Below are 12427 nucleotides of genomic sequence, written 5' to 3'. Positions count from 1 at the left end.
TTGCTGTTCAGCAGCAACTTTTTTAAGAGCAGCCAGGAAATGGGATCCAAGATTTGGAAGAAAAGGAAGCCAAAAAGAAGTAAGTCAGATTCTCTGAGTTTTCCCCCTTTAAAGAAAGATGATGAATTCCTAAGCTTCAAAGATGATGCTAAAAAGCTAAGCAGAAGGCCTTTGAAAAATAGCTTTTCATCAGTCTCAGGTTGAATAGAAAGTTAAGTTCAGAACCTTATCAAGATTAAAAGAAGAAGAAGGGGTACAAGTAGGCTCTTAGTTGACTCCACCGAAGAAACATATCTTGAGACAGAGAGATCAGCCTTGAACCAGCTCAGTCCCTAATTTTATTAAAGTGATCCTTACTGTATCCTTACTGCTTCAGGATAGGGTGAAGTCTTGCTGGAAGAAGATAATGTACACACCCTCAGTAATTTTTGATGAACAATGCCCAGCATTTGGTTTTAAATTATCAAGTACTAAAAGAAAAAGAACCAGGAAGGAATAAAGGTAATAGAAAGAGGACATGGTCCTGCTCTCAGATAACCCGCTTATCAGACAGATTAGGAAATGATTATGTTCTAGAAAATAGATTACAAGATAGAGAATTGTATTAAAAAGGAACCAAGTGGAAGTTGTAGAACTGAAAACAGAATGATAGAAATTAAGGACTCAATAGATGGGCTTAGTAGAATAGAAGATTAGTAAACTGGTAGATAAATATTTTTAATGTTATTGATGTAGTAGAACTAACAAAAAATGTATAAGTCTTTCATGGAGAAGATTTTAAACTTTAAAGACATCAAAGGAGAGAGATCCTTACTCATAGATTGGAAGACTCAGTATTATTAAAATGTTGGTTCTTGGGCTGAAGGTGTGGCTACAGCCCAAGTGTAGAGCACCTACCTAGGAAACACAAGGCCCTGAGTTCAAAACCCAGTACCACCCAAAAAAAAAAAAAAGTAGGTTCTCTACAATTGTTGATTTTAAGAACTTCTGAGATAAAACTAAAGTTTATATGGAAATGTAAAAAATTGAGATTAGCCAAAGTATTATCTAAGAAGATGCCCTATAGATTAAAAAAATAGTAGAAAACTAGTAATTTAATGTGGTATGGAATTGTGACAAGAATAAACAAATGGATAGCTAGAACACAATAAAGAACCTACAAAAGAATTCACTGTATGTGAACACTTACTACAGTAGATCAGTGAGGACAGAATGAACTTTTCAATAATGGAGTTGGGACAGTTTGATTCCTGCTCGGACAGTTTGATTTTAGGTAGATTGAAAGGTAAAAGGATAAGTCTTTTAAGAGATAATATAGAAGACTGTTTATGATTTTGCAGGATTTTCTTTTGGTAGGGCTGGGTTTGAACTCTGGGCTTTGCACTTGCAAAGCAGGTACTCTACCCTTTGAGTCACACTAGTCCATTTTGATATGGTTATTTTGGAGATGGGGTCTCAGGAACTATTCACCTCAGGAACTCTTTGCCTGGGCTAGCCTCGAACTTCAATTCTCCTGATCTCAGCTTCTCAAGTAGCCAGCATTACAGGTGTGAGCCATTGGCACCTGGTAGAAGATTTTCTTTTTAACAAGACAGCCATGCACCTGCACAGTCATTTATTGCAGCATTATTCACAATAGCTAAGCTATGGAAACAGCTAAGATGCCCCACAACTGGTGAATGGATTAAGAAAATGTGGTATTAATATACAATGGAATTTTATTCACCCACAAAGAAGAATGAAATGGATGAAATTGTAGAACATTATCATAAGTGAAGTTAGCCAGATTCAGAAAACCAAAGTCTGCATGTTTTCTCTCATATGTGGAATACAGGCCTAATACAAATAATATTATGAAAAACAGGTCATGCTAAGGGGAGGTCACTCCAAGAGAGGGAGATAAAAGGAAATTAAGAAGGTGATTATGGTTGAGGTACTTCCTATACAAGAATGAATATAGAATTTTTAAATCTGCTGAAATCACCATAAAAAGGGGGACTATGATAGAAAGAGAAAAATAGAGGAGATGAACCAATTCAGGTTATAATACATATATACATGGAAATGTAATAAGGAAACTCCCTGTAGAGCTATCTTAAACAAACAAGAATGTCATTTTTCTTTTCTTTTATAAAATTGGAGAGCAGAAGGATGGAACAGATCCTGAGATCCTGTCTGGGGGGCACCAGGGTGTGTGGGGGAAGGGAGTAGGTTGGCGAATATGGTACAAATTCTGTGTGCACATGTATGTAATGGAAAAATGAGACCTGTTGAAACTGCTCCAGGAATGGGGAGAGGGGATAAAGGAGAATGATAGAGGGGTGAATTCAAGTATGATATATTTGATATATTGTAAGAACTTTTGTAAATGCCACAATGTACCCCTATCACAATTAAAGAAAAAAAAAAAAAGACAGCCACAGTATATTATATAAAAGACAAGACTAATATTTACCTTGAGTTTATACTAATTAAGAACTATTCATAAATGATATGTTAAAAAGTGTTAAAAGACTAACCACACATTGGAAGGATATATTTGTAATGCTTATAGCCCACATAGTAATATCCAGAATATATAAATAACTCGTGAATTGTTAAGAGAAAGAAACCTATAGAAAAGTTTAGGAAAGACTTTGTGAACTAGCACTTCACAAAAGAGAAATGCTTATGGGCAGTAAACATGAAAAGGTGTTTAACCTTGTATAGTAGTTGGAGAAATGTAAATTTAAAGTATAATAAGGTACTGCTACATACCCATCAGATTTGTACCAGCAGTTGATAGGACCAAGGGTAGGTAAGTATGTGAAGTAAAGGGAACTTATAAACACTGCTGGTGGCAGTAAATTTGGCAAAACTCTGAAAACCAGTCTCGCATTACTCAGTGAAGTTGTAAGTACACACACGTAGCAGTTCCGCTGCTTTGTATAAACATGAGGGTTTCCTAACCTCAGCAATATTGATGTTGTGGGTTGGATAATTCATTGTTATGGGAAGGCTATCCTGTTCACTATTTAGGATCTGTGGCCTTTGCCCACATGCTGCTGGTAGCATAAACATTCAGTCACAACAACCAAAAATATCTCCAGATATTTTCTTTTTGCAGTACTGGGGATTGAACCCAGAGCCTCATGCATGTTATACCCCCAGCCCTTTTTAGTTTTTTTTCAGATAAGGTCTTACTACATTTGCCTGATCTGTCCTCAAACTCTCAATCCTCCCATCTCTGCCTCCCAAGTAGCTGTGTTTACAGGTGTGTGCCACCACACTCATCTTCCCAACATTTAAAAATATCTCCTGGAAGGCAAATATGCTATCCTCAGTTGAGAACACTGCACAAAAGTAATCCTTACAACCAAGTACTGGTTAATAAGTATGGATATTGATACCAGTGTCATTAGTAGTCGAGATTAGATATAAATCAAGTGACTATCAACAATGAGGAAGCTGGTGTTGGTGGTGCTCATGCCTGTAATCCTAGTACTCAGGAGGCAGAGACCAGGAGGATCGCGGTTCAAAGCCAGCCTGAGCAAATAGTTCACAAGACCCTGTCTCGAAAAACCCTTCACAAAAATAGGGCTGGTGGAGTGGCTCAAGGTGTAGGCCCTGAGTTCAAATCCCAGTACCGCAAAAAAAAAAGGAATAAGTGAAGTAATAATGTATTCATTCAGTTTAACATTATAAGTAGTGAAAATGAATTAACTACATGTATGCTCTTTAACAGGAATGAATCTTATAAAAAACCAAGTCTCAGTAGAATATATACCTTTATTTAATTCTTATGAAAAGAACAGGTAAAATTAAGTCTTACATAGTTTAGGAAATCGTAGCGATGTACTTAAAGTAATGCAAAAGAATGTCCAGTAAGTCAGAGAAGTGCTTACCTGTAGGGTAGATAGAGAAGAATTTAGTAAGGAATGGAAACAGGAGGAGCTTATTATTGATAATCTTTTATTTTTCTTTTGTGTGTGTGGGGTGGTGATACTGAGGATTAAACTGAAAGCCTAGTCTGTCACTTGAGCTACACCCCCAGTTCAGTCTTCTGTTTCTTAACTTAGACAATGGCTACACAGGTACTTACTCATTAAAGTTACATATGTAACTTTACATATGTAATACGTATGCATTTTTTGTATGTATGAAGTATTTCACAAATCTGGTAAGAAATTACGCTAACTTTGGTATAATAGAGGAGGTGAAACCATGGAGGATCCTCGTAGATACATATATTAGTTAGCAACCTAATTAGTAATCCCTATCTCAAAATATTAGAGGTTTAACATCGCAGGAATTTCTTGCCTACATCATAGTCCACTGGGTATGTACCTTCGTTGGCAGGCAGCTTTTCTCCACTTAATGCTTCAGGGACTCAGGCTCTTTCCAATTTGTGATGCTATCATCTCTCAAGACTCTAGAGTCCTCTGCATACAGGAAGAGCAAAGAGGGAGTAGTAAAGAACGTATCCTTGGGCTGGCGGAGTGGCTCATTTATTAGAGTGCCTACCTAGCAAGCTTGAGGCCCTGAGTTCAAACCCCAGTACCACTCAAAAGAAAAATGTATCCTTTTGTATCCACCTGTCTTAGAAGTTAAGCCCTTAGAAGTTAAATCACTTCTGCTATATCCTTTTGGTAAATACTACTTGCAAGTAGGACTGGAAAGTGTAGTCAGCTTACTCTAAGCAACAATTCTCTGGTATGAAAGGAGGGAGGAGCATGAACTATTGCAGAAAACTGTGTCAATCATAACAAGTAAGTAAAATGGAAGCCTCATAATAGTCTCACATGAGTCAGAACATAAACTATGACTGCTGTCATTCATCTTGATCTTACTAGTTAAATTGTTTTTTAGTCCAAATCCTAAATATCATATACTGCTTAAGATGTAAAATATTACTTTTTTTAATTGCTTACTGGAAATGGAAACAAGTTAAAACAGAATAGAGAGAAATTTTGTTCTTTTAGCTTATGGGATTTTTTAATGAGAAAGAAATTTTATAATGCTATTGTCCTTTTATTAATTGCTCCTTAGGTGTTTAAGTTAAAATAAATTGCTATAATATTCTTGCTATGTTTTTTCATATTCTGTATCCACTTAGTAAGTTATTTAGAATTAGTTTGAATTTTATAACCTGTTGCTTTATAATAGGCCTACATGTAGATATTAAAGATTGGGTTTATTTACCTTCTTTTAGAGAATTTAATGTGAAAGGAATGGTATGATAATTAAAACTAGACAAAGCTGTGATTATAAGAATGCATGAATGGAGAACTGAGTCATACTATAATATGGATGAACACTGAAAATACTATGCTAAGTAAAAGAAGCCAGATACAAAAAGGTGATTTACTGTATGATTCATCCAGAATCATCCAATGAAACATCTAGAAGAGGCAAATCTGTAGAGACAAAAAGATTGGTGGTGGCCAAGGGCTGTAGAGAGAGGAAAATAAGAAATGACTGCTTATGATTACAGGGTTTATTTTTGGGATGATGAAAATGTTCTGTGCTTCAGTGGTGGTGATGGTTGCACAGCTTTATGAGCAAAATGAAAGCACTGAGCTGCATGCTCTAAAAGACTAAATTGTATGGTATGTGAATTATATCTCATTTTTAAAAAGCTTGCATAAGGCTAGGATTTATATTGAGAGTTTTTTCTTTAGTTTTTTTTCTTTTATTTATATGTGCATACAATGTTATATTGAGAGTTCTGTTGAATTAAAAAATTGGAAAAACCAGGCATGGTGACATATGCCTATAATCCAGTTTTGGGAGGTAGAGGTAGGAGGATCATACATTCAAGACCAACCTGGGATATATAGTGAATTCCACCAGCCTGGGCTACATAGTTAGACCCGATGTATCCCCTGTCCCCGCACCCTCCAAAAAGGGAAAAGAAATAGGCACGTGTGGTATCAATGGCTATACCTCATACCACCTGCTTTCCCTAGTGCACACCCTTGAGTGCTGCACAGATACTGCACGAGTTTATCCTCAGTCTCAGCATATTCATTCAGACAGACACAAAAAAGGGTGTTAGAATAGTGGGAATCAGCAAGTTTTAACAGGAAAGCTTTGGGAATTGTTATTGTCATCATCCAGAAGGTGGGTCAGAATCAAACAAATGAGATGAGTTTGGTTCTTTGGAAAGGTTCTTTTATGAGGAGAAGTAAAAAATAAAGTTACAGAGGTGGTTAGCTGACTAAGATGATTAACTTCAAAAACTGATGAGATCATGGAAGAACTATATGAAATGAGAAATGGGCAAAAATAGATTAAAGAGTAAAAGTAGAACCATCAAATAAGCCAGTTTGAACAACTTTGCCTGACATAGTTTGTCTTAAATTAGTGGTCAGTAAATATTTGAAGAAAAATCTTAGTCACCCTTATGGAAAACAACCACTCTCTCTGCAACCTTTACTGGAAAGAAAGATCCTTTTAACAATTTCTGTTTTGTGCTATAGTCCAGTAATTTTTTTTTTTTTATGGTATTGGGTTTGAATACAGGGCCTCATGCTTACTAGGCAGGCACTTTACCACTTCAGCCACACTGCCAAGCCCTTCTTTGGGTTGAGTATTTTTAAGAGAAGGTCTCTCAAACTATTTGTCCAAGCTGGCTTTGAACCTCGAACCTCCTGAGCTTTGCCTCCTGTTTAGCTAGGATCACAGTTGTAAGCCACTGGCACTTGGCCCAGTACAGTAAGTTTTAAGCTAGAGTGTATATGTAATTCAGATTTCATAATACTACCTTTAATAAAAATTTTTAAAAATGTGTTTCAGTTAGGCATAATGACTCATGCCTATAATTCCATTCTAGCACTTTGGAGGCTAAGGTAGGAGGATTGCAAGTTCAAGACCAGTCTGGGCTACATAGTAAGACCTTGTCTGAAAAAAAAAGTGTTTCCAAGGTAACATTGCTATCCTTTATTGGCTTTGAATGATATTGTGACTACTGCTTATATTCATTCCTGAGTTTGCCCCAGTATATTTGAATTGCCCATTGACGATAAAAGCTTTGGTTAGCTCTTGGAATCAGATGAAGAAGAATACTATCTTAACTTTGAAAATACTGCTTTGGCTAGTGTTTTTTGTATTTTTATATACATGAAGCAAGAGCCCTGTCACAAATACACAAAAAGTGATTTTAAAACATTTTTGTTAAATTGATTAATTAAATGGAATTTTTTTGTTGGAGTCTTAAACAAAATTGTCAAACTGAGTTGGGAAATAGCCAAACTTCTCTTTTTTTGCTGAAAAGTGACCGTCACTGACATTAATTTGTTCTCTTTTTAGCCGCAGTCAGATTTGTTGGGACTTATTCAGGTCATGATTGTGGTATTTGGTGAGGAACCTCCAGTCTTCTCTCGTCCTACTATTTCAGCATCATATCCACCATACCAAGCAACAGGGCCACCAAATAGTAAGTAGAATTAAAATTTGATTTTTAAACTTACATAAACAAAATAAAACAAAGATTTATAAAATATTTTAATAACTTCACTTTGCTTTTAGCTTGTCAAGTTAGTGGAACTTTTGGAGGTATTCTGAGGCCCCACATTTGTATGTACAGATTCCTACCAAAGACTGCCATTGGGGATTCCATTTGTGGGTAGAAATCTAAGTGTGGATGTACTAAATTCCAAAATGGAGGAGAAAATGCTGGACTAGAGCTAGAATTTTTTAAATTATGCATATCATAGAATAGCCTTGTTTGAGCAACTGGGAAGCAGTATAACTTGAAAGGTAGTCTGACCTCTCTTTTCTCTTTGTAGCTTCAGGATCAGATAAAAATTAATTGTAAGGTGGACTAAGTCATTCACATTCAGCTATTCTGGGTATGCACAGTTGGACATCTAGCTCTCAGCTTTCTTCTCTTTAGTACAGTCAGTTCATGCTTTTACCTTGTGTGGAAGGGTGGGTGCATGGAAATGTACCAGTTCTTCTCTGATTGTTATATACTATCCCTGTTACCTATTTATGTAAGTAATTCTTACTGTTAGTTTATAAAACCACCCTGAAAAATTGGGAATTGATTGTACTTACTTGTTTTGACTTTACTAAATTTGTATTGATTTCTTTGTGTTTTGAGCTATGATTTTTCTGGTAAATTTTACTTATGAGTAAATTAACCAAGCTTATTTATCTTTTTTTGTCATTTTGGTTTTTGAGACAAGAGTCTTAACAATGTAGCCCAGGCTGGCCTTAAACTCCCAATCCTCCTACCTCTGCCTCTCATGTACTGGTATTATAGGCATGTGCCATCACCCCTGGCCTTAGTTATTTTTACATAAATTATGTGAGCTTTCATTTTTCTCCTGCTGAAAATCATCCTCTTCCTTTTTAACACATTCTTTCTTGAGGAGCAGAATGGAAATAGTACCCATAAGTAGAGAATATTGCTTATTTGAGTTTGAAATACCAAATATTTCCCATTCTCATCATTCTTGTTTATTTGCTCAGATGACATAGGCAGTTACCACTTAAGTTACAAAGGTAAGCTTTTCAGAAATTTAGTCTTCTAAGCAACACTTTTTTTTTCTTTTTGCAGTACCAGGGCTTGAACTCAAGGCCTACACCTTGTGCCATTCCATCAGCCCTTTTTGTGCTGGGTATTTTTGAGATAGGGTTTCATGAACTGTTTGCCCTGACTGGCTTCAAACTGCGATCCTCCTGATTTCTGCCTCCTGAGTAGCTAGGATTACAGGTGTGACCCATGCGCCCATCATAAGCAACACTTTCTTTTTGATAAATTTATTTCAGTTTTCATTGACCATAGAAATGCAATATTCTAGAAAGAAACCACGCTCTGGTCACTGCTGCTGTTCAGTTTGGTACTCACTGTAAGCTATTAAACACTCTAGAGCTAATTTAAGTAAACTACTAAAAGAGACCAATTTATTCTCCATCCATTCCATCTTTAATGAAGTTTTTATACATTTATGTAATATATGTATACATACATACTTATGTGTATACATAATTACATAAATAAATATTTATTTTTGACTATAAAGAAATAAAGGTCTGAATTCTATCCCTCCACACACATATAACAAGGAATAGCCAAGAAATTTGTAAACATATTTAAGTAAATATTATCTTATAGCTGAGAAATTATACATTTATTATTATCATTGCTTAGAACATTTTAAAATCTCTTAAGATGACTTTTGAGCTGCTATGAGTTAGTCACATTAAAAACAGCATTATAGTTAGGCATATAGCACCAAAACCTGTAAAACAGCATTATAGTTAAACCTCATTTTTTGGCAACAGTAGTAATCCACATTTATTGTGGCAGTTGAGTCATAGCTAAGTCCTTCATACATCACTTTCATTTAATCCTCACAATTACCCCATGTAGACTGATGTCCCATTTTATTGTGGCTCTAAAATAACTTTGCCTTACTATCTGCTTTCTTGCTGCTTGGATCTAAATGATATTCATTGTTTCCCAAAAATTGTAACTTGAAGGCTTTGGTGAAATTATTAGCTTTCTAGAATTTTAGAAAAGGAAAATTGCTTATAATTATGAAGAAATTGCTCATTATGAGATGGTGGTTTGTATAGATGAGAGAAAAACTAACATAAGAGTAGGGGGTAATTGACTATGTGTGTTCCAAATGCTTAATATTGCCCTTGTCACATGGATGTTCATAAAAGTCAACTGTGCTTTATGCCTGGAAAGAAAAAATATTCTTATGGAATCTAACAATTGGGACACTTGAGAAATTCTTTTCCCTTTGTAAAATATTGAACATCATTCTTATTTCATTATACTTTAAAAAATTTACTTTTGACAGTAGAAGTTTACTTATAGATCCTAACAAGAAGACTGTGAACACTGGTACTTGGAGATGTATGTTCAGCAATTCTGGTAAAGGATTGGAAGGCCCTTGCTAGGAGCCTGCTATACTTCTCCCTCCCACTTGCATTCTGTGCTCTTGAAGTTGGTTCTTTGAAGGCGCCATGTTTCTCCACCTCAAGCTTTATGTATCATTTCTCTACTACATCACTTTTGTTTACCCCATCTCCTAGGTTTGGATTAGCACTCTTATCTAGATGATCCCATATACAGCACTTTGTACTTCTCCTGTCATCATATTTAACATATACACAGAACATGATCACTCTTTATTACTTTTGACTAGTTTAATCACCTCAACTAGAATGTAAGCAACTTAACACCAGGAATTCACCTTCTTCTCTTTTCCTTTCACTTCTTCTTCCCCTTCCCACTTCCCTCCCCTCCCTTCATCAGATCCCTCATTCCTATCACATAGAAGGCACTAAACTATTTATTTATTTACTTAAGGGTTAATTCACCACTGCCTTCAATGAAAAAGGTTTTACTGAGGAAAAATTGATTCTGGGAACACACCTTTTCCAGCTAAAAGCAAAATATCTTCTTTTTTTCCTGTTAGCCTCTTGGCACTATCTTAGTTCTGTGACACTAGTGCCCTCATTGAAGAATGTATAACACATTCTTTAAGATTGCTGGATTTTAACCTTTTTTTCCCTAGTACTTTCAAACTTTTGTTTCATTTTTAACCTGGCTAGAGGAATATGAATGTAAGTTCTGTGTAGCACTTCTCATAGTAATTTGAAATCTTTCAAACTTCTCAAACAAGCCAACAAAACCAGCTGTGCTAATCGGGCAACAGTCTTAAAAAAATAACAAAATTATTTTTAAGATACAATAGAGGTCACTTTCTAAGAAGCTGATCTTGGACTAAATGGGGCCAAAATCACCTTTTTCTAACTTACAGATTGAACCACCTCTTGTCTCAAGTTTTAGACTTGAGAGCTTATGGAGCTGACCAGGTTGACCTGTTTGCCAGTTATTTCTTGTTGAGGCTTTCATGAGTGTTGTAACTCATGTCTAATGATTTGAGAATTACTTGATTTCAAAATATTACCTGCCTGAAATAAAGAACTAATATCCAGATGTTTGTTTTGTTTTGAGGCTGGGATTTGAATCCTCTTTGTGACATTTTGCTGTGGTTTGACAGTGATACCTACCTTACTCAGTAGCCTTCATAATTGCCTGTTGCATATTATCTTAAAATGTTAAACATTGTGTTTAGCCTCCTACATCCCAGGCATGCCAAGTGGAATCTCTGCGTACCCATCTGGATACCCTCCCAATCCCAGGTACTGAAAATTTATCTTTTGAATAATTGTATCAAATTTTTTGCATTTGATTTTGAATCAGAATAATGGTTACTAATTAGGGCATTAAATAAATATAATTGAAATTCAGTGGAAGATAAAGCTTTATTTATTGATAGGATTTTACAGAATGTGTACATAGTTTGGAAGGAATTTTTTCTATTATGGAGAAATGCAACTGCATTTTATTTATGGAAAGGAAAGTGGTAGGTTAGTACTGACAATTATCTTGATTGATTTTAGACTTTGAAATCCTTGCTAATTCCTTTAAAGAACTTTGCATATCCAGTGTAGTTAGTTGAAGGTTAGTGAAATGCTGGTTATAGTGAATTCAGCCAAGGAGAAAAATATTTTAGTATGTAATACCTCCTCCCTTTTTAAAGAAAAAGGAAAGCTTTTCTATTCCTTACAGAGAATCAATTAATGATACATCTGATGGGGCCAGACATGTCCCGTAATAATTTCATTTAGTATATAGATTGTATTTATTAACCTTTATTATCTATTTGGTAATAACATAACATGGGTAAATTGAATTAATAGTGAAATAATCTATAGGTGACACTGGAGAAAGTCAAAGAGAAGTAATTATTACCATGTGTTTTAAATGTGTTCTTGTTATAGTTTTAATCTAGGAGTATTTGCCAAAGGTGATCTTCGTAATTTAAAATGCAAGACTGGCACATTCTGATGCCTAGATGAGATTTTCAGCTATTCTAATAATTAACAATAAAATGTAAGCACTATCCCTAGTTTTATATAACCAAACATAATCTTCATAGACAAATATAGCTAGATTTCCTGAACACCTCTCATAGATACATATCTATGTGTAGAGATACATGTACATACATACATACAGGATCTTGAAAGTTGAAGTCAGCAAACTTTGATCATTTTTGGGCCTTTCTTAATTTTGGGGGCATTTTGTAATAAGCATTCTGTTACTTTAAATACATAAGCAGAGACTAGAAGAACACTTACCAGGGACAAAAGGGAAAAATTCCTATGATAGTGATATATGTACAAGTTATAAGTTTTAGACTTCTCAAAGCCCTGTATTTTCTGATTAAGTTGTGTAAATGGAATCCTGTTTGAAGACTTAAAATTACAGGTGTTTACAGTAAGCAGATGGTAATACAAAAGGAACTTTGGACCTAGAGGAAACAGTTGTTGAAAGTATAATAAGGAAATGGACTCCTGAACAATAAAGCGACTTAAAAGAAACTTGTAAATAAAACTGAAAATACTGACAAAA

At 35.2% G+C, this 12427-nt stretch overlaps 1 protein-coding gene across 1 annotated transcript in view; it reads left to right on the top strand.

Annotated features, from left to right (window-relative positions):
- Positions 1-12427, top strand: part of Tsg101 (tumor susceptibility 101) — a 36312-nt gene that overhangs the window by 12201 nt on the left and 11684 nt on the right. Inside the window, exons 5-6 of the mRNA XM_020180181.2 lie at positions 7291-7417; positions 11085-11151. Coding sequence (XP_020035770.1) covers positions 7291-7417; positions 11085-11151 — 194 coding nt within the window. The remainder of the gene's footprint in view (positions 1-7290; positions 7418-11084; positions 11152-12427) is intronic.

This window comes from Castor canadensis, chromosome 1 (assembly GCF_047511655.1).
Source record: "Castor canadensis chromosome 1, mCasCan1.hap1v2, whole genome shotgun sequence".
In the NCBI taxonomy this organism is placed as follows: domain Eukaryota; kingdom Metazoa; phylum Chordata; class Mammalia; order Rodentia; family Castoridae; genus Castor; species Castor canadensis.
Note: the sequence above shows the minus strand (reverse complement) of the source record. Positions and strands in the feature narration are given on the sequence as shown.